This window comes from Eucyclogobius newberryi, unplaced genomic scaffold (genome assembly GCF_026437365.1).
Source record: "Eucyclogobius newberryi isolate DKJ021-1_F unplaced genomic scaffold, fEucNew1.0.hap1 SCAF_8, whole genome shotgun sequence".
NCBI lineage: Eukaryota > Metazoa > Chordata > Actinopteri > Gobiiformes > Gobiidae > Eucyclogobius > Eucyclogobius newberryi.
In genome coordinates, this window is record NW_027316500.1 from 29,339,558 (window position 1) to 29,364,563 (window position 25,006).

General features: G+C 41.5%; 1 protein-coding gene across 1 annotated transcript in view; it reads left to right on the forward strand.

Annotated features, from left to right (window-relative positions):
• The first annotated feature begins 20,556 nt into the window (after positions 1–20,556).
• Positions 20,557–25,006, forward strand: part of LOC140351443 (adhesion G protein-coupled receptor A2-like) — a 115,203-nt gene continuing 110,753 nt past the window's right edge. Inside the window, exon 1 of the mRNA XM_072437282.1 lies at positions 20,557–20,774. Coding sequence (XP_072293383.1) covers positions 20,557–20,774 — 218 coding nt within the window. The remainder of the gene's footprint in view (positions 20,775–25,006) is intronic.

Below are 25,006 nucleotides of genomic sequence, written 5' to 3' on the forward strand. Positions count from 1 at the left end.
GTTTTAGACTTATATTTGGGAAACGATTGGGTATTGAAATGGAACATGAAGTTTTTTCAACACTAAAAAGACAGATTTCAGATGTATTTTCACGTGGAGTCGAGCAGTTTTAGAGATTGCAAAGGAGTTTTGTTGTGTTCAAGCATCATGTTCACAATCGGTGCAGTGACCTTACACTCTAAACACGCTCTAAAGACTATAGATCCATGTTAAAGCAATTCCACCTTTGGTTTATGACTCAGTGTGACCCGGGCTTTCCCACAGTGTCCCTCGGCGTCCCTGCTTCAGCTGCTCCTACTCCGTCCCCGCGGTCTCCCAAGCCTGCACTTAGTGGCTTCGGTGTTTTGGTGATGCCGGCCCCGTCCCTCCCCTCTGCACCCACAATTCTCTGCATCCTCCCACCACGCTTTGCTGTGGCCGAGCAGCGGTGCGGCGTCCGCAGTGGGACGGATCCAGCTAAATGAGATGTTTGGGACGTTTGGAGACGGGGACCAGAAGAGGCTGGACGGGCTCGGGGTCAATGCAGAGGACAGGGAGTTTAGAGGACGCACGTTTTGAATGAATCCACTTCCTCTGCAATGACGATAACGTTTGTGTTCTATTTTAGAGACTTTATACTTGGGTGACAATGTAGAGCAGTTGTCTTGGGGTCTTTTTCACATGTTGGAGCACCATCTGGAGCGGCCCCAGTGCGCCCTCTCGATTTAGTCCTGTTTACTTCACTTTTGGTTTCCTCCTTCACCCGAAACACCGCACCGTGAGCCATGTGAGCGGCATCAGCTGACCGCCGCTCTTATTTCCATGTCAACTGGCTTCAGAACTGCAGTGGCGTTCGCGGCACTCGCTCTGTTCGCTGCTTTCTTTCACCTGTGGCTTGGACCGCGAGGACGGCGCGATGGTGGCGGCACACGGAGCCTTGTGCAGAGAAAGAAGTGTTACAACAGTGGATCCGGTTTGCCTTGGTCACCTTTCTATGTCAGACACGGCTCTGCAGATCCCAGTCGCACAAATATCTGTCGTCCAAGAGGTTTTTTATGATCAAATTTGAAACGCTTAGTGTGAAAAGTGTGAAAAGTGTGAAAATGACCTTAGATAGTGATAGTGTTGTCAACCGGTGATTGTTGTGTCCTTGGAAATGCACATGAGCCCTCTTACCCCAGTTTGAGTGAGTGATTGGTGGTGGTGGTCCGAGTGTGTGGAACAATGTGAACATGTCCAGTGAATATGAGCGTTGTCTTTTAGTGTGTGTGTGCAATTATTGTCACAAAGAAAGGTAGTTAAAGGAGGTGTATGTACAATGTATAGTTCAATTTCTATCAATATGACCTAGCTTCGTCCCCAGATATGTAATTACCAAAACACTGCACATGACGGTGAAGTCTTTTATGTTGATGATTCGGTTGTAAAGACAATTATCCAACCGGAAAGCAGAGTGAGCCTCTCTTTTTGACTTCCAGTTGCAAAGACTAAACCTTAATTATGGGGGTGTAATCACCTTTGGACAAATGCATGAACCTTTAATACCACTCCTGGACAAATGAGAGATTACACCGACTTTACTTAACTAAACTAAACGGGACATCATCTCAGTCTATACACCGAGACGAATAAACACTTGTACGTGTACTCTACTATATTCAGGTTAAGGCACTGGCAACAGGTTCAGCTGTGAGTTCTGTGTTTAAACCATTAAGAGCCATTCATTGATCAGATGTTGTCAATAGACTGTATCCGGCTGCACCCTGACATGATGTGGGATTGAAATACATGTGAAATATACATAAAAAGGACCAGCATGAATGCCCAAGACAAGAATACTATAAATATTACAGCGGATCCCATTTTAATTGAAACGGTAGCAACCTGTATATTCTGGATCTTGGTGCGGCCTTCCCATTGTATCCCTTTTACTTTGAAACCGAGCCTGAAAAGAGTCCACTCTGTACCACATAAAGGATGAGAGGATTTGACACATAATGACAAAATAAGTCTATAGAGCGAAGCGTTGGCTGAACACTGGCGCTCTGTCCAGCCCTTCGTCCCACAACGCCGCAAATAAGACGTCCTTTTTAAGCAGCGGAGGGGCTCGGATGAGGGGAATCCGCGGCGGCCGTGAAATATCCGCCGTGGGAGAGCTGCAGCTTTGACTTTGCCCTGACCTATCGAAACCGCACAGAACAAGGCGCAATTATTCTGAAGGATCGAGTCGCCCTGCCTGTTAGTGCCTGCCATGCTAGTTTATAACCAGAAGGGTCAAAGGTCACATGCGAAACTCCCTCGGGGCTTTTTTAGATTCATCCTTTGGTACAATACATCCTTGTTTATGGACGCACACGACACAAAGAGTGGAGAATCTAGTAGGTTTAAGTGACATTCGGCCAAAAGAGTTATGGTTTCATTGCTTTGTGTGAAATGTTCTAATCTACAGTATAGCGTTTAAAAAAAATAATGCCTATATATCAATTAATCAATCTTTATTTATAGAGCCCTTTACAACACTCAAAGTGACCAAAGTGCTTCACAATAAAATCAAGGCAATACAAAACATAGAACTAAATAAAAACAAACTGTACACAATAAAGTGTCACTACATTACACAGTGTTAAAAGCCAGTCTGAATAAATACGTTTTTAGTCTAGATTTAAAAAGGTTAAAATTTGTGATGGTGCTGGCCAAATAAGGTTGTCCCAGGCCATTTAGAGCTTTAAAAACAAAAAGTAAAATTTAAAAATCAATTCTAAAAGAAACGGGAAGCCAATGGAGAGTAAACAGAACCGGGGCGATGTCATGACTTCTGGTGTTGGTTAAAAAACGCGCCGCAGCGTTCTGTACGAGCTGAAGGCGGCTGAGGGCGACTGGGAGACACAAGCATAAAGTGCGTTGCAATAGTCTATTCTTGAGCATGAATAGTTCTTTCAAGGTCGGTACAATTTAAAAAAAGGCTTGACTTTAGCTAAAAGACATAATTGATCAAAAAACTTGTTCTAACCACACCATTTTAAAATTGTTGTCAAAAACAACCCAGAGATTCTTTACGGTCGGTTTTATCATGGAAGACAAGTTATGGGAATTAGACAGTGCAGAATCACCAAACCACAGAATATATCCACTGATACATGTCTTGCGATACTGCAGGACATTCCAGCCGTACCTTTGGAATGTACTTTTGACAGCAGAGGGAAACAAAGCTCTCACAAAGAAATGGACGACACAGAATGAACCAACGGTCAAGGACTGAATAACGGAGGGAATTTATACAATGGAAAATGTAATTGTTGGCCCTGCGACAAGTTGGCCACTGTCCAGGGTGTACCCCGCCTAAGGCCCGAAGTCACTGGGATAGGCTCCAGTCACCCGCGACCCCGAAAGGGAACAAGCGGTAGAAAATGGATGGATGGAAATGGATGGATGGAAAATGTAACTCTCCGTGAACAATAGAGGGACAAATATGTGTCATATCGTGTACATCCTTTATTTTGTATAGTTGTAGTTGTGTTTTTGTTCTCTTTATACTGTTCAAAAACACACACTCGCCCACATTTTTTAGTCTTGATTTAAAAAAATATATATGTATGTAATATGCATTTGTGTTTTTTTCTGCTCCTGAATGCCGGCTCTCGATGCAGCTTTTAGCTCTTCTGTGTCCGTTCATTGTGTGAGTGTGGAAGCAGGAAACTACAGTTGGACCCTCTTATAATTTTGATTGACACGTTTTAAATAGAAGCCGGGCAGGGAGCAACCTTTCCTCCTCCGGGAGCAGCGTGTCAGCCTGTTTCCCACTGCTGTGATTGAACGTCTGTTTGAAACCAATGCTACTGTGAGCTTTGTTTGGCTCATTTTTGCGTCCGCCACAACAAATGAGTTCATTACCATTCGCTGACAAAACAAAGCATTTCTGTGCGGCAAGTTTCAAGTCCCACAAAAATGACTCGATGAAAGTTGTCGACTTGTAAACTTTTACATAAAACATCGCCCGAAGCAACAAATCCCAATAATTCACCCGAAAATGCCTGAAATGCTTTCCCATAATAACATTTTGGATCACACATTTGCACGCTTCTGTGACAGTTGAAGAACGTTGAGCGGATAGTACTCGAAAAAAATATATAAAACTGTATTTCTGAATAAGTAATAAGTAATAATTCTGACTAATTGACAGGTTTAAGGTGGAGTCTAGCAGAACATTAGGATAGAACGACCTGAAACTGTGCTACCAGGTAAACAAAGTGGCTTAGAATAAAACGCTCGGATCTTTGTGAAGCTCCTAAGGTGCTCAGGTCTTAGTAAATACTAGCTTCTCAGTCCAGAACCTTCCAATTGAAAAGGACTTCTGAATCGACGGTAATCAATGGCAGTCGAGTCAAAAACCAGTGTCCAGATGACGACCTTCAGAAACTTTTCTATGACGAATCACTGCTGGACGAAAGAAGGATCACACCGACTTGTCCGGGGTGAGTAAAGTCTGTGCATCTTTGAACTGCTGCTGTTCAAGGTAACCTGACAGAGAGTAAATGATGTTATAAACACAAAGCGCACAAAGCGTTCTGCTGCCGTGAACACCGAGCGATTGATCCCATGACGACGACGAGCAGACGCTGAGAAAGACGTGATCCTTTCCATGCGTTCCAATGAATCAATCGCCATTCAAAGACGACAGGATTTTTCTTGTTCAGTCGCTTTGGAGTAATAATTTCACATAACTTGTTTTTGTGTCTGAAAAAAGTCATATGAATGCGTCTCTTTGCCCTTTCCAGCAACTGTGCAATAGTCACAACTCGGGAAAATAACCGAAATGGCAGCATAAAGGGCACTGCGGATGGATCTACTTTACAACCTGCATTTTCTATCCGTCATATTTATCAGAGGTGTGTCAGAGAAGTGCATCTCGAAATGAATGAACGTTGAAGCCGCAACTAGTTTCAGAAGCTTAGCGGTGGCAGAGATATTGTCCAACTTTCTGCCCGATGCTTTCACTGGAAACAAAATATTTTTTGAGCAATAACGTGATACAGTTTGAGAGGGTTTTTTTTCTGCGCAGTGCCCTCTCTTCCTTCTGCTCTGCCAGAAAACGTTCCCCCGGCTCTTCAGCTCTTCATTGGACGGCAGCTCACGGCGGCTGGATACAGAGGCGACTTGAATACTTATAAGTTCCCCTTTTTACACCGTGAGCAGGATCCCGACTGTCTGCACCAGCCCTCAGAACTGGAGACGAGCTACTGCTACCTTGATATTTTGCTTCATTATTGAAGAGAATGTGGTATGTATTTTGTGGACGCACGCACCGCTGCTCGAACATACTGCAGTAAAGACAGTAGTATTCTTCATTTTATAGTAGGCTAACGAGGAACAGATTGTATGGCTATTGTTATGCGTGGGCGAAGGAAATGGTAACGCAGTTTTAATACAGAAAGTTACATTACTATGCATTCTTTATAAAGTGGCACGCTCATCCTTTGGCTGGAGCAAAGGTCATTAGAGACGCCCCCTTTACTCTCACCTCTGGCTGCATGACAAGTAGCAGAGCCGCCAGCCCGTTGTTTGATTAGATAAGCCTTTCTTGTCCCCTTAGGGAAATTTGTCTTCAGCATTTGACCCATCCTTCAATGTCGCTGGGGCGTCCTGTCAGGAGCAGTGGTCCCGGGGATCCATCTCCAGATCTCGAGTTCGGCTTGGTCAGGACTACAGGAGCTGGAGGATGAACACCCGGCGACTAACTTTCAATAGTTGGTGTATTTGGCGCCGCAAGCGTTATTTCCTGCACGTTGGTTGAATGTTGGTTCGATTGGTGTCTGATCACTCCTGCTGTCACCTCAGATGTGTGCGCTGTACCATTTCTCTGTTCCAAAGGGAGCATTTCCATTGTATTCCCGCTCAGTACAAGTGGACTATTTCTGCTCTGCACTACATTTGAGGGGAATCACTAGTGTCCAAATGTCTTGAAGGCCCTACATCTCGCTTACCACATACACATCTAATATCAAACTTAAGAGGAAGTTGAAACTGCACCTTACCTAAATTTAGATTAAAATACATTTCTCAAACTTTCCATTTTAAAACAACTCTCTTTGGAGGATGATTTCCCTAAGGACAATTTAAGTGGGGATTGAATCGTGCAGTAACCTTGATGTTAAGGTGAATACTTTAGGGGGAAAATGATTTAAATGCTGTCGATGTGCTCCCTACAGACACAGAATTGCAAACAAAATAGTCTATTAGGACCTGAACCTTTTAGATCCAAATCTAAAAACAGTCAAACTAAGACTGTAACAGGCCCGTACAGTTTAAACTAAAGTCTAACATAGTTCCATACTACAACAGAGTATATCCGCCATTTCAAAATAAAATAAATCAAAAAGCAGACATTATGAGAATAAAGTCTTAACATTTTGACATTCACCATAATAAAGTCATTCTATCTAAAATATTTAGGGACCGACAAAACTTCCTGTCAAAGTGACAGAAGAGCGGTTCACTTTCGCCACAGCCTGGACGCAAATGTTACATTCAAAATGACAGAAAAGCTCAGAGTAGATGTTGAACTTTATAATGTTCAAAACGTCACAAACGATAGTTTCCCCCGTGGAGCGACCCCATGACCTTATGGTAACTGGCCTGTGGTTGGGAAGGACACTGACCACACTCAGAGCAACAGCCAGTGGAGGAGACTTGAGGCATGATTTTCATCAATAATCCGCTCCCTCGTCTCCCTTTAAACTATGTATTAAATCACCATTCACAGAGCCACTTGTGCACAGGGTTTACAACATGGCACAAGCCGGTAACAGTCACACATTCAGTGGGTCTGTGAGGACAATATGCTCTGGTAGTTCTGCAGAAGAAGGTCAGGATCAGGGACTAAAACCGATCCCAGCTCTGCATATTGGACCAACATCTAACTAATCTTTGGAGATATTTCTTGCAGAACAGAGGAATCAAGCACATTTGCCTAGCCTGTTGCTGAGGAGCAAGGCGAGGAATGTTTTTTGTTAGTTTTTGTCTATTCTTAGCACTCTCACAGTTATAGAGATATGTGTAGAATGAATATGCTGCGCGTGGATCTTGCGATGTTGGAGCAGCTTTCTTGTTACGATTATAGTCTTCTCTTATTGGAGCCTGGGCTTCACGAGTGGCTGTGACTGTGGGCGGTGGAGACGGCTGCACGGATGCTAGCATATGCATAAACATTCACGTTTAGGCTGTGCGTTGTACTCAGACATTGTCATAACCAAACACGCCTCAAGGTAGGTATTGGAATGGCCCTTATACTCTGTTGTTTTTTATGCTGAGGAGGACAAAAATGTGAATACAATAACCGCAGAAGACGTTGTGCGCCTCCAGATGTCGCTTATCACTAAATGTACCCCCGGACCCCAGTTTGCGAAGCACTGTACTCGTAATAGTGAGAACATTCAGCTCGTCTCCAGCGTCTCGCCTCTTGTACCGCGCAGTAAACTTTTTCGCGCATTGGCAGACGGGCCCAGAGCGACCTCCATCACCGTCGCTAATGAAGACAAACGAGAGCGCTGATGGAATCTTACCACGCGCGGATTGAGACGCGAGAGCAACGGTTACGAGCGACGCCACGGCAAACGGCGAACGCAAATGAACGTGCGCTTTGTCGACAATCCTCAGTCAACATGAGCGCGATGGTTTTAAGATGAGGTGAAGAGTCTGAGTCAAGAGCTTTGTCGTGTCACTTTCTTTTGTGTTTACTTCATTTTGCATCAGCTTTAGTCAATAATTAATCGCTCTTTCACATAAATGATTTAAAACAAATTAAACTAAAATCAACATGAGAAGTTAGGAGAGCGTTAAAGAGAGCACGTGCTAAATAAAAAGTATCTGTATTTTTTGACGATGTAGATGTTTTAATTTGTTTGTCCCGTCACCATTTTGTGATAATGAGTGTCCACATTATGATGTCTGATGTAGCTTTGTTTTTATGTGATTGTGTCTGCTTTTTAGATGAATAAAGTTGAAATAATTGACTGAAAAATGACTATTTACACCAATGATTCAGACTGCATTTTCACTGACGATGAAGGGGTTGGATTAAATTAAAAAAAGAACAATATTAAGCCGAAAGTCAAAGAATCTTATTCTATTTCTGAGCCATTTCAATGCAGTCGCTTACAATAAACAAAATGTATTACAGTTTCATACTAAAAGAACGTGTGTTATGATTTCTTTGAGGATTTCAGCTTCAGAACATAGGCAACACTTTAAGGACTGTTGACTATTCAAAATGTAAAATATACCGTTTTTTTCATTACTCTGAAACTCATAGTATTCTGTGCTGTTAGATTATTACAACTATTTCTTCTGTTTAATAGTGAGGCAAAGCATTTAGTTATTATTGTGCACATTAACATTCTTAATGCGCCTCACGGAAAAACTAAATGAGTTGTGACAGAAATTGAAAACTGTAGTATTATTCTTACAGGATCAGCAGCAGTAGAAGTAGTAGTAGTAGTACGTAGTCGTGGCAGCAGCAGCACAGTAGTAGTAGTAGTAGTAGTTAGTAGTAGTAGTTGTAGTAGTAGTAGTAGTTGTGGCAGCAGCACAGTAGTAGTAGTAGTAGTAGTAGTATGAGTAGTAGTAGTAGTTGTAGTAGTAGTAGTAGTAGTAGTCATGGCAGCAGCAGAAGAAGTAGTAGTAGGAGTAGTAGTAGTAGTAGTAGTAGTAGTCGTGGCAGCAGAGGAAGAAGTAGTAGTAGGAGTAGTAGTCATGGCAGCAGCACAGTAGTAGTAGTAGTAGTCATGGCAGCAGCAGAAGAAGTAGTAGAAGTAGTAGTAGTAGTAGTAGTAGTAGTAGTAGTAGTCGTGGCAGCAGAGGAAGAAGTAGTAGTAGGAGTAGTAGTCATGGCAGCAGCACAGTAGTAGTAGTAGTAGTCATGGCAGCAGCAGAAGAAGTAGTAGTAGTAGTAGTAGTAGTAGTAGTAGTAGTAGTAGTCGTGGCAGCAGCATAAGTAGTAGTAGTAGTAGTAGTAGTCGTGGCAGCAGCACAGTAGTAGTAGTAGTAGTAGTAGTCGTGGCAGCAGCACAGTAGTAGTAGAAGTAGTAGTAGTCGTGGCAGCAGCAGAAGAAGTAGTAGTAGGAGTAGTAGTTGTGGCAGCAGTAGCACAGTAGTAGTAGTAGTAATAGTAGTAGTAGTAGTAGTAGTAGTCAGTTTGAAGTTGTAGTAGTGACATCAGCCCTCTGCACAGATTGGCCCTCTGTATATTCAGGCCTCTCGGTGCCTTATTACAGCGCTGCACTTTTCGCGCTGCAGAACCCGGTGAGTAACATGGAATTAGCGCGTGGACGTCCAGCGAAAATTATTATTAGTGCAGCAGCAGTCTCACACCAGCCACTGCCGTTGCCATGGTTCCCCTCGGTTATTTCCTACACCCATGAACGGGCGTGTAACTTTTGCGGTAACGGAAAGTAGCTGCTCATTTTTTATTCAAACAAGCTTGTTCATTGAAATCTGGGCGACGAGGCAGTAAATCAGCTGGTGAATTATGAAAGGGGCGGAGTAGAGTCATGTCAGGGAAAGGCAAATTTATGTTTCTGGAGTTTTTGTCGTCTGCGTTTGGCCCGTTCTTCAGGCGCCGCAGGAGTTAAACCGGTCTTATGATCTCTGTCTGTATCTGAAACATCAAACTACGACTGGATCTGAACAGAGGCTTGCGTTGGCGGAAAGAGGCAACAATGTATTATAACACTCGTACAAAAAAACACGTTGCTTTATTCCATGTTCTATTAGCTCACTTTGGACGAATGATACAGTTTAGATACCGCCACGACCCTTTCACAGAATTATTGATAAGCTACCTGTTGTGTGCGGTGACATTTATGGAAGGGCAAGCAGACGTGGGGTGTTCAATATTTAGTGGATAACACAAAAGTGAGAAAAAACAAATCTATTATGCAAAGTGGGGCTTTGAACCCCAACCTCCCACATGACTATCCTACTGAGCTAAACTTCAATCCTTGAGACACTATGTTGTTAAATGATTGTCTGTATTTCTAACTATCATTGGAAACATGAACAAAGCCTGAGCTACAAACACAGACTTGTCTCCATTAGATGGTCTTAAAGTCTGTTTGTTGAAACTTCGCTTCTCTTCTGCACATGCTCAGTCAGGGCAAAACCTGCAAACATCCTTGATTCCCACAGGTTTATTCCGTGTGGTTTGAGCTCAGATCCATGTGTTTGAGAGTGTGGTCCTCTGAGCACGTGCAGAGCTCTAAAAGAAGCTGCTGACCGCTCTGGTTCTAAATGAACGGGCCTCTGAACACGGCCACAGACCGAGCAGCTGCGGGAGAAGAAGAATCATGCTTCCCGCAGTATTACCCAGTGGCCTCTAGAGGTCACTGGGTAATACTGCGTATACAATTTATGTATAGATGTTGTGACACACTGTAATTTTAGATTTTATTGGCCAATCGCTGATCGCACGCCACTGAAAGCTACAGTATATGACTTTAATGGTGAGGGTCCGCCAAAAGCTTGTCTTCAAGAACATGTTATTGTTTAACCTGACATGTTCCTCAGTATTCCATCAAACATTTATTTATTAATCTTTTTTTAACCAGGAAAGATTGAAACCTTTTTATCAAGGGTGACTTATAACATCAGAAACATTTTAAAACATCACACATTTAAAAGACATTTAGAAAACTAAAACTAAAATCTACATTTAAAAACAAAGATTTTTTTCAAAAGATTCACTTCCTTGACACCATTTCACGCATTCTCTCATTATCGCTATGGAGACGAGCCGTTGCCACCCGTCCAAGTCACAGGTCAGGTCTCGTTTGTAAAACTGTAATTCTTATTAAAATCCTGCGTACGGACGAAACGCTCATTCCTTCTTCGCCTTTGTCTTTCCATCGTCTTTCCATCGATCACAAACTTAACGTTGAAAGTCACGTGTGCATTTTTGTGCACGCTTTATAAATAAAAGCCCAGATCTGAGGAGAAGGGAAACATAATGCTGGATATATCCAAAATATTCTGATCCAATCCAAGTGCATTTGTGTTGCAGATTTGATACAAGTGCTGCACAGAATAGCAACAACGCTAACATAGTACTTCTTAGTCTTCATAAAATAAACTCGAGGTCAATTGAAATACAATGAGTGGTACTTCAGCCTGCACATAAAGTAAAGATCATTGATGTGCTCCATGACTCTAGTGCAGAAAACCCATTTTAAACCGTACACGGGGACAATAGTCAACATAAAACCATTCATTTCACATCTTTATTCATCATAAACGTCGGCGACATCCACAACAGGGCTAAGAAGTACTTTTAAATTAAACACTTATTGGATTATCCTTAAAGCTGAATCCTCAGTTCTTATTTAATTATACGGTTAAACGTCACAATAAAAATATGAAGAAAAAAAAGATATAATAATGCAAAATGTGCTGTACTACTGTTAATATTTGAATGTGTTCTTTGTTCTCTAATTACATGATGTCTTTGTGTATTTATTGTCATTTGTTTGTTTTCAGGTCAACGTATGTAAAGTATGTAATTAGCTGTCTTTGTACAGCGATAATAAAGAAAAGAAATTACTTTAATGGACACCACTTCTACTTGAGTAATACATTTGACAGTGGAACAGTACTTTTAGTTCCTTTTCTCTGCATAAATCTACAAGTGACAAAAGCTTTATGTTGATTTGAACGTTTGCGTTTCATGCAATACTGTTTTTATCTTAGAAAATGAGAGATTTGACCTTTTTAAAATTCAAATGATGAGTCCGATTACGTTTTTAAATGTACTCTTAGTTACTTGGGACCACGACTAACTTCAAACCCGAGTATGTGTTTTGAAATGAGAGTACTTTCTACCCGGGCGTAGCGTTTGTCTTCTTCACTGATGTGGCGCGATGGAGTGATTAGCCCTCGCCCTCCCCGGCGCCGCCGCCGACTCCTGGCGTACTGCGTGGCATTTAAAGGGCCACGGCGCAGATACACGCCCGGAAATGTCACTGATCCGCACAGATCCGCTGCTCGTAATTAGCTGCATTGTCTGGGAAAAAAAGCCTCGACTTTGGAAATGAGAAGACGAGAAGGCCCCTCCCTCGTTGCCATGGATACGTCACCTTCAAGTCGAGTGAGCGAGGGGGGGGCAAAAATAGTGAGGGAAATGTTGGGTTTAAGTGTTAAGATTAAGTTAGTCTTCCAAAACGCTAATACTGCGATTTTGACAATGTACTGAGCCACTCTCACTACAACAAACTACTAACTCTACTACGTGTATAAATATCATCTTAAATATATTCTCACATTCTCATAAAGACTGAAATATGAGCTGACAAACTGTATTTCAGAACACATTTGCGCAGATTTAAATGACACGTTAAGCATTTTTTATGCAGAACAAGACGAGATGTTTTGTTGTGGAGAAAAACGGTGGTGCTGCAGAAGTTGCCATCGTTACCATTTGCTAATTACGTCCGTTTAAATCAGGATTTTGGTTCGTTGGCCATGAATCCTGCAAATACTAATCTATGATGTCATTAACACTGTTTCATGGGGTAAAATTTACTTTCACCCACATTTAGCTAAACAATTGTTAACCCTGAAACAAGTTTATTTCGACTAGTTTTTTCTCAGTGTAAAGTCAACATAAAATAAATAATAAATACATATACTTTTTTTTTTTTTTTTTTAAATAAAACAATGTAAAAATACAACAATACAATGTGTATGTGTTCTCATTTAATTTAGTGAAAAATTTGCAGTGAAAATAATTTAAAAAAATGAGTAAAGTGAGTAAAAGAACATTTGCACTTCAAAATGTTATGCTTGAATTTGAGCGCTAGAAAATGTATGCATTGAATATTTAAAAGTGTATTATTTTTTTTTTTCATTTTTATGACTCTTTTAAACTGAGAAAAACACACATTGAAGATTCATACAGTAACATTCAGTGACCGATTTTCCAGTCAATGAGCGAACACACATCACACCAATCAAACTGAACTCAATGAAGCAAAAGTGGTTTATCTTAAATTGACCTCCATCTAAAGATAACCCGTGACTCCACTTGCATTGTTCCGAAATACCTCATTTACATTCACTCCCGGGCCTCTCTAACACACCCATTAGGCCGCATATGTTTCACTGAGGCTTTGACACATGGAAATCAACAGAATCCATCACTGGTGCCCTCAACCATCTGTATAATGTTGAATATGAGCGCGTTATTGGCCCGTGGGGAGATTATTCAGCAGAGTTTAATCCATCCATCACGCGGTGCCTCCGGGTCGCCCGCCGGGAGCCGAGCCGATGCCCAGGGCCGGGGAACATCTCCGCCGCTCCCGCTCCAGAACTGAACGACGATCCATATGAGACTCTGGGGTGAGACGTTATGTCCTCACGCAAAGATTTTATTCACGATTTTATTCGCGATTGCCGCTTATTCCGCGAATCCTGTTTACGAGATGCTCTTCGCGGTTCCTTCTCCGAGGCTTCTATGCTACTGTTTTACCCGAAATGTTCCACAGTACGGCGTTAATGTGTCCATCGCTACGGAGACGAGCGCGTTACAGGCAGGCTTTTAGATGGGATTTGAAAACACCCCGTCCAAATCATTTTGTCCGGGGGTTCGGGGGCCGACTAGGCAAAAAAACGAGTCGCTTCGGCATTCTCTGGACCACGGCTCGGCAGCCAATCAGAGCCAAACACCCAAATTTTGTCGACCAATCAGCGCGCAGCATGCACATTTTCACTTGTAAACAGTAAACTGTAATGGCGGACTATCGTCAAATGCTTCCCGGCCCGATTTAATGAAAATATTCCCTTTTTTTTCTAAGATTTATTAATAAAATGGCCGTCCCTGCACTCGAAAAAGCCCGTCCACATTTTAAAATACCCCGTCCAAAATACGGGAAGACGGGTCTCTATCTAAAAGCCTGGTTACAGGTCAGATCTGTGGAGATACAACCCCGCCCGCTGCAAGTCCAAAGTATTTTCTCTACTCGATAAAACCACCTGTAATTTAAGAGCGGTTCGATTCATGCTGTGGAACATGTTTTTGAAGAGGAATCCGCATTATGACTCATTATAAACTCACTATAAACTCACTTTTCTCCCCCTAAAAATGCTTCCCAAACCAGATAAGTTATATTTACCTGTCAGAGCACAACGGCGGCCTTTAGCTCCACTAAAGCTAATGTAATGAGAACTCCATAAAAATCCAATAACCGCCGGTGCCCGTCGGCTGTAGTCGCCGCCGTGTGATGGAGACATAATGAGAGGCACAGGTAAATATTTAGCGAGTGCTGCCGCTGCTGTGGGCCGACACATTCATCTCTGTCACGGGTTTATAATGGAGAGCTGTGAACAGTCCGTCGCCGGGACAACACCGGGATGAGACCAGTGTTTGCATTGGTTCAGGCCCATTGATTCCATCCTCTCATTGCGGGCTAATCGCTCTGGTCAGGTTAACGACAGTGAAATGGGCCGGGCACCGTTCTTCGGCTCCGAGTTTGAACCGACCGGAAAGGTTTCAAGAAGTGGGCGTGGTCTGTGAAGGTACTGGGAAAAGTATTCTGGAAAATGTTATCCAATCTTTGCCATGGTCGTCCTCTTCTGTGGGGTAAACGCGTTGTTGAATTGCAAATGTGAAGTAAAAGCGTGCGCTGGGCCTTTGAAACACAGGGTTTACACGTGAGCTGTGTACCGTAGTTTCTGGAGTATAAGTCGCACCGGCCAAAAAATGCATAATAGAGAAGAAAAAAACATATATAAGTCGCACTGGAGTATGAAATGCGGTTGCAAGTGTGAAAATAACAAATAATATCACATATAAGTCGCTCTGGAGTAAAAGTATATAGGTATAAATATAAGTATAAGTCGCACCCCGGCCAAAACTATGGAAAGAGGTGCGATTATAGTCCGGAAAATACAGTCAGCCGAGTAAATCACGGTCACAGCGTGATAAAATGCCGGGAAAACAGTTTTGCAAGTAACCTGCCCCTATGCTTAAGAATAGTATGAATAGTCTTTATTTAGTAGTTATTTATACTCTTAGTTTATTTTTCTTCAGTCATAACTTAAACGGGACTTATTCATGTGTTTTAGTTTTCTTGAGTGGCAATGACTGAAAGAGTTTAGGCTGAAGTGGAACATTTATTTGTGCTTCACGTCATTTTTAGTCTCTGAACGTCCAGCGGGTGAAAAAGCAGTGCACTCACAATGTCCACGGCGCACATTGAAGAGTGATGTCAAGCACTGACCAGTCACTCTGGACCACAATGCATTGGGAAAGTCTGAAAAACAGGTTTTTAACTGGACACAACACAACTGATTTAAGGCAGATTTGAATGGACTGTAGACCACTCTTAAATAAATTGTTAGGCTTAAACGCTGCTAGCATTAGCCACGTAGCTTAGCTTGAGCTGTAAAAAGATCAACAACACAAGCAAAAAGTTAAATAATCCTGTCTGTTTGCTGTTTAACGTGAGGTCATTGTTAAAAATTGTATTATGATTATTAATCCAACTGTGTGTGTGACAGATTTGACCAAAATACACAATATACACACATATATTTTTGCAGAATAATTGTTTCACTCCAGCGTCCAGCGAGTTTTGTGACGCGCGGAGAGGAGAAAGTACTGAGCTAGTGCTTTGCTGGTGGTGCATGGGTTAAGAGCTTTGCACATGTGTTGTGTGTTCGAGTCCAGCAATTTGCCAACTGTCTAACCACTTCTCTCCTCATTGCACGCTACTGTCCGATCAAATAAATCCCTTTGGGCGAAAAAAAAAAACCCTCAAAAGTATCTATAAAGTAGTGAGCCGAGTGTCCGAATCGCTGTGTGATTGATTGCACTGAATAGTCCCCTAAATAATGCAGTGAATGAGGCTTTTTTGGACTATGGAGGACATTCTTTTTTCGAATAATCGCGAAAGTGTACAGGAATATAGGCGGAGATAGGGGGTAGGTGAAGCAGATATTTTCAGATTTAAGTCTTGAATACAGGAGAATACAGGACACTACAGGGTTACTCAAACATGCACGAGTAGGTTAATGATACTTTATGATACAGGAATAAACTGCATGATAAAAAGCTCAGCAGGGTCATGTTTTCCACGGCCGTGTTCCTGGTTCGGCTGAAGATCGATGCATCTCTTCAGACGATGATGATGTCAGAGCTGGCTCACTCCCCACAGCCTCCGGGGTTCGTGAGGTGACCCCGCTCAGGACGTCCCGCTGGAGCCGAACATGCATCTGTGTAAACAGGCGTGAGCGACGGTCTGCAGAGGTGCAACCGAGACCCCACGTGTAAGCAAACACCAGGGGTCAGACTGCGCCGCTCCCGTCCAAGCACAAACTATTGTCCCACTGACAGATTTCACTTTGAGTTTGAGGTTCTTTCAGCTGGAGCTTATTCACAAATGGCGGTCACGGTGGGTACGCTCACACTTACACAGTCACCACGTCAAAATTGGGACTAAACTGGGACTAAACTGGACCTAAATGTGGACAGACCAGGACTAAACAGCATGAGTACAGCAGGTCAACCCCTCCAACACGACCAGAGAAAGAGCAATATACATAAATCAGTAGACATCCCCAAAAAAGGATAAACAAAGGCACGTAGTGTGTTTTTGGTGTTTTTAAGTGTGTTTTATTGTGTTTTTGGTGTGTTTTTAGTGAGTTTGTAGTGTTTTTGGTGTGTTTTTAGTGTGTTTTTGGTGTGTTTTTAGTGTGTTTTAGTGTGTTTTGTTGTGTTTTAAGTGTGTATTTGGTAGTGTGTTTTTTGTGTGTTTTTGGTGTGTTTTTAGTGTGTTTTGTTGTGTTTATAGTGTGTTTTTGGTGTTTTTAGTGTGTTTTTTGTGTGTTTTTAGTGTAATTAAGATGTGTTTTTTTTTTATCTTATTTCTCTTTTAACTTTGTCATATGACTTTGCCCTTTTATGTTATAGATCATTTCCCTTGTCCAAACCCGCACAGGTCTGAACACATCCACATTGTCACGAGACATTTCAATAACTCCAGAAATCGGATAATGATCAGATATATTTGGTGCGCACGTGTCCTCAGATTTCTTCCTCTCGGTCCATTTGTGAAGTATTAAAACCCCGAGCCGCTTTACGGGCGCCTATCCATCGCCATGACGAGCGGAACGCTGCGCCCGCGCGTCGGCCCGGCCCGTCTCCGCTTCATAATCCATATTTACGGCCGTCGTCGCGGAGAGTGTCAGGTTTACAAGTGCGTCTCCGCTCGTAAAAAGTGCCCGGGCCGGAGGCTGCTGCTAACTGCTGCTAATCGACTCCACGCCGTAAAACGCCGTTATGAAATTACACCAGACTCTTGCACTTCCAGCTTCATCTTCTGCGCCTCCGCCGTCTCAGTTTCTAATCCTCCGCAGACAGACGTATAAAAGTTGTAAAAAAGCCCAAAATGTGCTTGAGTAAGAGTAACGCCACTTTAAATTAGTCTTATCAGATGTGTAAGTGCAGTTTATTATCGTATTTACCGTATTTTTTGGACTATAGGTGGGACCTTTTTTCATAGTTTTGGCCGGGGTGTGACTTATACTTATAATTATACTTATATACTTATACTACAGAGTGACTTATATGTGATATTTGTTATTTTCACACTTGCAACCGCATTTCATACTCCAGTGCGACTCTATTATGCAGTTTTTGGCTGGTGCGACTTATAGTCCGAAAAATAGGGTATTATTTTTTAAGTGTAGACGAGAGCAATAAGACAAAAATAAATAAATACAAAATAAATCGTTTTTTTTGATAAATAATTACACATTATCACATTTTTGATCATATTTCAATTTTGAATGGCAAAAAACAAGACAAACAAGTGGCTTTCGGTACTAACTCCTGGAACGTACTGTAAAATAGTTACAATAGTTTTAACCGTTGAGATTTAATACAAAAAATTGCAGAAAGTCTTTTGTGTGTTTTAGTGTGTTTTACAAATCGCATGCTTTTAAGATAAGATAACCTTTATTTGTCCAACGATGGGAAAATTACACTGTTGCAACACAGATTAGGTATTGCCACCGGTTAGCGCTCTTGCCTCCGAAGAAGGAGATCATGGGTTCGATTCCCGGACCAGACCAACATCACATGATCTCTCTGGGTGGAGTCTGCATGTTCTCCCCGTGTTACTGTGGGTTCTCCCCGGGTTCTCCAGCTCCTCCCACCGTCCAAAGACATGCATGTGTTAGGTAGAATTAGCAACTCTAAATTGGCCCTATGGACAGGTGTTGGAAATTAGCATATTCTGCCATAACACTTAAAACATTGCATCTGGTTCGTCCAATGCTATGTCCATATTAAAAATGCTGTGTCCATATAAATAAATAGAAATTGGCTTTAGATCTTTTGATGAATAAACGATCAAAAACACTACATTTGGGCCATATTTCACGTGGATTTATTGCGTTTCAAGCCGCTCAAAGCTCTTTACAGTGCGTCATTATTGACTCTAACCTCTGACTATAACAGAGGGGACATTACAATTCAATCAAAATGAACAATCAAAAAGACTTGGCTTCTGTTTACACTGATTCACGTCTTCCATCTGAACTCCTTGGACGTTAATGCGATGAACCAAATCCCTGGGACTGTGCAGCTCACGGCCTCGTCCAAACAAGGCAGACTTTATTACATATGAAACGGAGTAAATTGCCGGTTGCTCCAGGTTCGGTTTGAGCACAGTAAACACGCTGTGGCTCGGCTGCTGCTCGCGGATAAACTTCAGGAAAAGACCAAATTTCATCACTCGTCTGTGTAAATGTTTGGCTTTGATAAAAAAAAAAGAAAAAAAAGGGGGCTCCGGACTTCTGCGGGTCCCGGAGCAGAGCCGGGGGGGAAATCCGCGCTCTGCATCGCACGGTTTAATCTCAAGAACACAAGCACTTTTAAAGTTGACTTTTATTAGGTTTTTATATTGCACTGTAAGTGGTGAACTCCAAACCGATCTGCCAGGCGTTGTCGTCTGTTGACTCTTTGGGAAAGGAAAATAATGACAACGTGTGATAAATAAAATAGAGTTTAGAGTCCATGTGCTCCGTGAACTGTTGATTCTCTTTTGTGCAGTGGAAGTTCAGTTTCACCGGTTTATTTCTCTTTAGCCACGAAAAGAAACATTGCTCTGTCTTTGGGATCCACCAGTTTGTGTCTCGGCGTGTTTCCCACTTTAATGTCCACTAAATGTTCATGCTTTTTAGTCTAAAAATCCTTTGTATTCTTTCAGACACACAAGGCACATAAGGGATAGAAACCCTTAGATTCTGTTTCCCTTTGGTCCTGTTTTTGACTCTTTTGGCTTGTTTTGGCCCATTTAAAGTATCCGTACTCTGGGAAGGTGCATCATTCTTTCACTTTCCAAACTCTTGATGGTGACGCTCTTCTGTCGCCACAGTTGCCCTGGTGTGATGGAAGTGTGGCTGCCAGATCGTGCCATCATCTCCTCCAACAACAACAACAACAACAACAACAACAACCGTTCACTCACACCGTACAGCATATGCACTGTGGTATGCACTGGGACTGGTTTCCACAGACCTGACCTGTAACGTGGCCTGATGGTGATGCCTGCATATCTCCATGATGATGGATTAGTTTAATACTCTGTGGAATATTCTTAACACCACGTTACAAAGTCCAACCTTCATCATAATCTTGGTTTTTAATATCTAAAATATGCTCTTCTCCAGCTTATCTCCATCTCTCCATCTCCATCTCTCCATCTCCATCTCTCCTTCTCACTTTCTCTCTTTCTCTCTTTCTATCTCTCTATCTTTCTATTTATATCCATCTCTTTTTATCTATCTCCATCCTCACTCTTTGGGCAGATATAAAATCTAAGTTCAAGGGAAATAGTAGCTCACACATTGCAATATAATTACCAAATAAAGAATTCAAAAATTAAAATAATTAAAGTAGCAAACATATCAAAAGAATATGACCGAAGTATGAGTAGCTACATGTAAAATAAAAGTAAATACACTATAGGCCTTCCATAAATGCAGTATAAAGATGAGTCATGAGGAGCGTGACCTCTGCAGCTCATGGTGACCTGCATGTGCACGCCACTGTTGGCACCGCGGTCTCTTTTTGACTGGGCAGTGGTTGGTCCCACGCGTGTGCTGCCCGGGACCCTGGGCTCAAGGGGGCGGGACTTTTGGACTCCGCAGCGCAACAAGTCCAAGCGCGCGCGCCATGGATGAGAGACGCTCCGAGCGCACGCGCTTTTACGCGCGGATTACGTCTTTCCCTCTTCATCTGATCCACTCAGGATTCACGTTTGCCTTTGAGGATGTGGCGCAGCAAACTTTCCCGGGACTTTTGGATGTTTTCATGACTTAAAATGGAGCTGCAGTGACGGTAATGTGGATTAAATGGATGTGACGCGCTCGTTTACGACGGAGATAATCCTTTTATAACTTCACTTTCTGTTTGTATCAGTCGATCACTCGTTGGATTTAAGTCTGAAGGAATACAAATTGAAATGCGGACGAACTGTGAGGAAGTAACTTAAAAAAAAAGAAGAAGGTGTTGTCCGTGGCACCGCGATGTCGCTCCTTTGGCTGTGCGTCGCGGCGCTCGCGCTCGGGTCCGCGGCCGGGTCCAGGAGCTGTCCGGATCTGGTCGTGGAGAGCTGTCACTGCGACGTGGAGAGGTCCAAGGAGCTGGGCCGGCAGCACCCTCAGCGCGTCAGGGTGCTGTGCCACGACGCGGAGCTCATGGACGCGCTGGACCCGAGCTTTCTGCCCAACCGGACCGTCTTACTGTGAGTGGGGCAAAACCGTTACGTGCTTAGAATAAGAATCGGAGGTGTGAGCACGTGGTTCATGAGGAGGTTTCTTGGTGTTTAGGGTCAGAATGAAACTTCCACGAACCGGCAATGATTAAATGTTGAGTTTTAATGTGATTGTGAGACGTGTGCTTCACTTTTGCAGCAGAAAGAGTCAAGACTATAACTTTATTGGAAATCTACAGATCGTATCAATAAAGCTGCACGAATGAATGAACTTTTAATGCCAAGAGCAAGACTATATAGTTATGTAGTTCATAATGAGTTTCAGAGGTGTGTTTGACTCATTTGCATTGGATTTATTTGGGAAATTGTAGTTTTTTTTTATTGTTTTCTGACACCATGCTTTTAAATAACAGTGATATTGATAACTCTTCTCATTATCAATAAGTCTGTTAATGATAAAAAGTTTGTATGAACTATAAATACAACTATTTTAACATGTGTATCTTACCCTCATATGTTTTTTGTGTGTTTTTTAGTTATTATGTCTTAATTTTGCGGCCTGATATTCAGTTATTTTATGCAATACTAAATAACAAAAGTCACTAAGAATACATTTTACGGCTTGGAAAGTTCGAAATGAAAGTTTTAAAGGTCAAGCTGAACCAGGAGTGTAGTAAGAAAGTCTTAAAAAGGAAGTTATATTGCTAAAGTAACTAGAAAAGCATGAATAAATGAGATATACCTGTAAAACGACCTGTAAGACTCAATATCGAGAGTAAATTGATGCCAGAGAAACTTATTTGATTGAGTTTAGATGAAATCAGAAACACAAATATGACAATTGAACAGACTGATCATCTCGGCCGTTTGAGTATAATTTTACAGACCTCATAACTTAATTTCACAAAGTTCAAATGTGCCAGCGCCAATAAAACATTTAATAGCGGTTTTGTAATAGACTCAAAGTGCCTTTTACAGACTCGACTCGTTCAAAGCCCACAGGCTCATCGCACTGACGAGCCCTGTTATTCTACTGGAATCAGATAACGCTTCTGCCGTAATAAGAATAGGAAATACACGGAGCAGATAAGGCCGTTTTAGACTGGAGCACGTTTAAAGCCTCGACTCGAGCATCTGAGACAAAGGCACTTGAGAGATATGTTGGATATGTGAGATATGAGGATAAATCTGTGTGTTTAATGCCATAAAAACATGTTTAACGCCATAATCGTGACATGATGGTGCTAGAGTTTACAGTCATTCATAAAAGAACTGTTTTAAACACGTACTATGCATTATTTTGTGTTGTTTTTGACCTTTTAACATCTTTAAATTGATGGACTGATAAACCTTTGATGTCACAGTTTTGGGAAATGTGAATGTCTTTTGAGGCTCAGAGAAGACGACCTCGTAAACAGGATCAGTGAAACAAGATTTGATTAATTAAACACAAGTCTGAGTATGTTTTTGACGAGGGAACAACGTTATAAGCTCAAAAATATGTACTTTACGCTATAAACTTTCCATGGAGATGTTACTTTGCCCGGAATGTCCCGTGTTATGGCATTAAACTCAAACTCGCTCATGTATTTACTCAGTTTTTGCTGAGTGCTTTTTTATGCTTAGAAAATACATGGAATAAACATACTATCTTCCTTTTACGTGGGGTCGCCTCTCCACAGACCTGATCTGACCTGACCTTGGCCTCTGTGGTGCCACCTGTGTTTCTCCATGGAGATGGATGTTTCTAATGACACTGCAGAACATTCTAGGAACATTTAGAGTGTTCCGCACGAGGAAATTTACAAAGTGAACTTTTAGATTATGCCATAATAAATCAGAAATAAATTAATAAATGATGAATAATAAATAAATAATAAATGAATATTACATGAATAATACATAAAAAGTAAATACATAATAAACACACAATAAACAGACAATAAATGCATAATATATAATGAATTATAAATAAATAATACATAAATAAATAATACATATATAATAAATAAATAAATAATACATAAATAATACATGAATAAATACAATCTGGTAAACAAATAACAAATCAATTAAAACATGACTTAAAAGTGTCATTTTAAAAAATAAAAATTGTACACAAATCAATCACCATGTTTACACGCATGAATCATTATCTGAGTGTTCCCCTGTGCATGTTAAAGATTTAAGGCTATTTCAAAATGAATTGTACTTCCAAATTCAACAGTTACTCACATGTCACCAGAGGTTGATTATCGGACATCTTTTGAGCATGTAAACACACACCAGATATAATTATTGGGTTTTCTGATTAATCCATTCATCAGATTCCCTCCTGGTTTCCACGGCACCCCCGTCTTATCCTCTGCCTCTGCCTCTCATCCCATTTAAACTCTCCCATCTGAACACATCCATTATCCTCACAAATCGCTTTGGGAAACATTATTTGCATTACATTTCAAAGTTATTCAAACAGATTTGCGCTCCTCCACGTATAGACTTTCAGAATCCGCCCTTAATATTCACCGTGTGTTCGGCGGTAGCACTTCAAACATCGGGTGCGTTTGATACGTTCCCCAGCACGCCCCTCTCGCTGCAGGTGCGCGCGTCGACTCCCGAGATGAATACGCCGTTTTATTCTGGGTAACGCTAGCTTTTTTTTGGTGCCTTTTTGGAGTGTAAAAACAAAGCTTGAATGTAAATGGCCCTGGCGCGTTACAGTGGGCAGAGGCGTGTTGATTAATGATAGCACTTTGCCCGCGGCGGTTTGTTTTTTGAGTGGTGTTTTTGACCGATCGTGCGGCTCTTGTTTTTGGAGCGCGGGGCCCGTCGCACGCCGGAGCTGATGCTGATACGGCCCAGTGTTTGGAGCAAAACCCCAGGTGCAAATCTGACTAGACGAGATTATTTTAGTTGCGTGTCAATGTGACTTACATGGGTTTGATTTGATACTTGGGGCTGCGTCATGGAGGAGGGTTTTTATATGGCTCGGTTTCAGATTTGAATACCACAAACTGTACTCGAGTTACTTATTACTCAAGAAGAAGAACAAAGTTGTGGTACAATAAGTACGATTAAACATGTGATGATTCAAGTAAGAGTAACTTTAAGAGTAACTGTCAGGACGTAACATCTGATTTATTATTGAAAGTTTACTTCATTGGAAGGACATTCGATAATCCACAAAATCAGCTTTTTTTTTTTTTTTTCAAAGGATAGAAACAAAAATGAGAAAAACTACATAAGAGCAACGTAAGAAACAAACTCGTTCACAAACGCTTAATACTCCATCCGGCCCGCCTCCCGCTGTGGACCAATCACAGCGTGGCATTGTGGTTTGGGCGGGAGTCGAAAGGATGAACCTAAACGAACATGGCGACGCCGACAGACGTACTTTGACCTATACGTACTTTGACCTTTACGTACTTTGACCTTTACGTACTTTGACCTTTACGTACTTTGACCTATACGTACTTTGACCTTTACGTACTTTGACCTTTACGTACTTTGACTTATACGTACTTTGACCTATACGTACTTTGAGGACGTGGAAGAAGTCTGTGCATTTTTCTGACTGGATTTAACAACAGTTTGATGTCTCAATTTGTTCTGCTCTTGACCAATCAGCTTCAACTGTCTGATACGAAGCTCCGCCTTTTCCCCGACTGCTTTCAGCGACGTTTTCCAGATTGATAAATGTGTAGGATTCTGACTGACAGACTGACCGATCATGTTCAAATAATGTCATGAAATCAACATCAAACTTTAGTCACTTAGATTCACTCACAGTGGAAAGAGGAACCAAAACTTTTTCTTGAGTAAGAGTACTGTTACTTCAATTAAAGAGCACTGTTACTTCAATTAAAGAGCACTGTTACTTCAATTAAACATCATTGTTAGTTCAATTAAAGTGCACTGTTACTTCAATTAAAGAGCACTGTTACTTCAATTAAAGAGCACTGTTACTTCAATTAAAGAGTACTGTTACTTCAATTAAACATCATTGTTAGTTCAATTAAAGAGCACTGTTACTTCAATTAAAGAGCATTGTTAGTTCAATTAAAGAGTATTGTTACTTCAATTAAAGAGCACTGTTACTTCAATTAAAGAGTATTGTTACTTCAATTAAAGAGTATTGTTACTTCAATTAAAGAACACTGTTACTTCAATTAAACAGCATTGTTAGTTCAATTAAAGAGCACTGTTACTTCAATTAAAGAACACTGTTACTTCAATTAAAGAGCACTGTTACTTCAATTAAA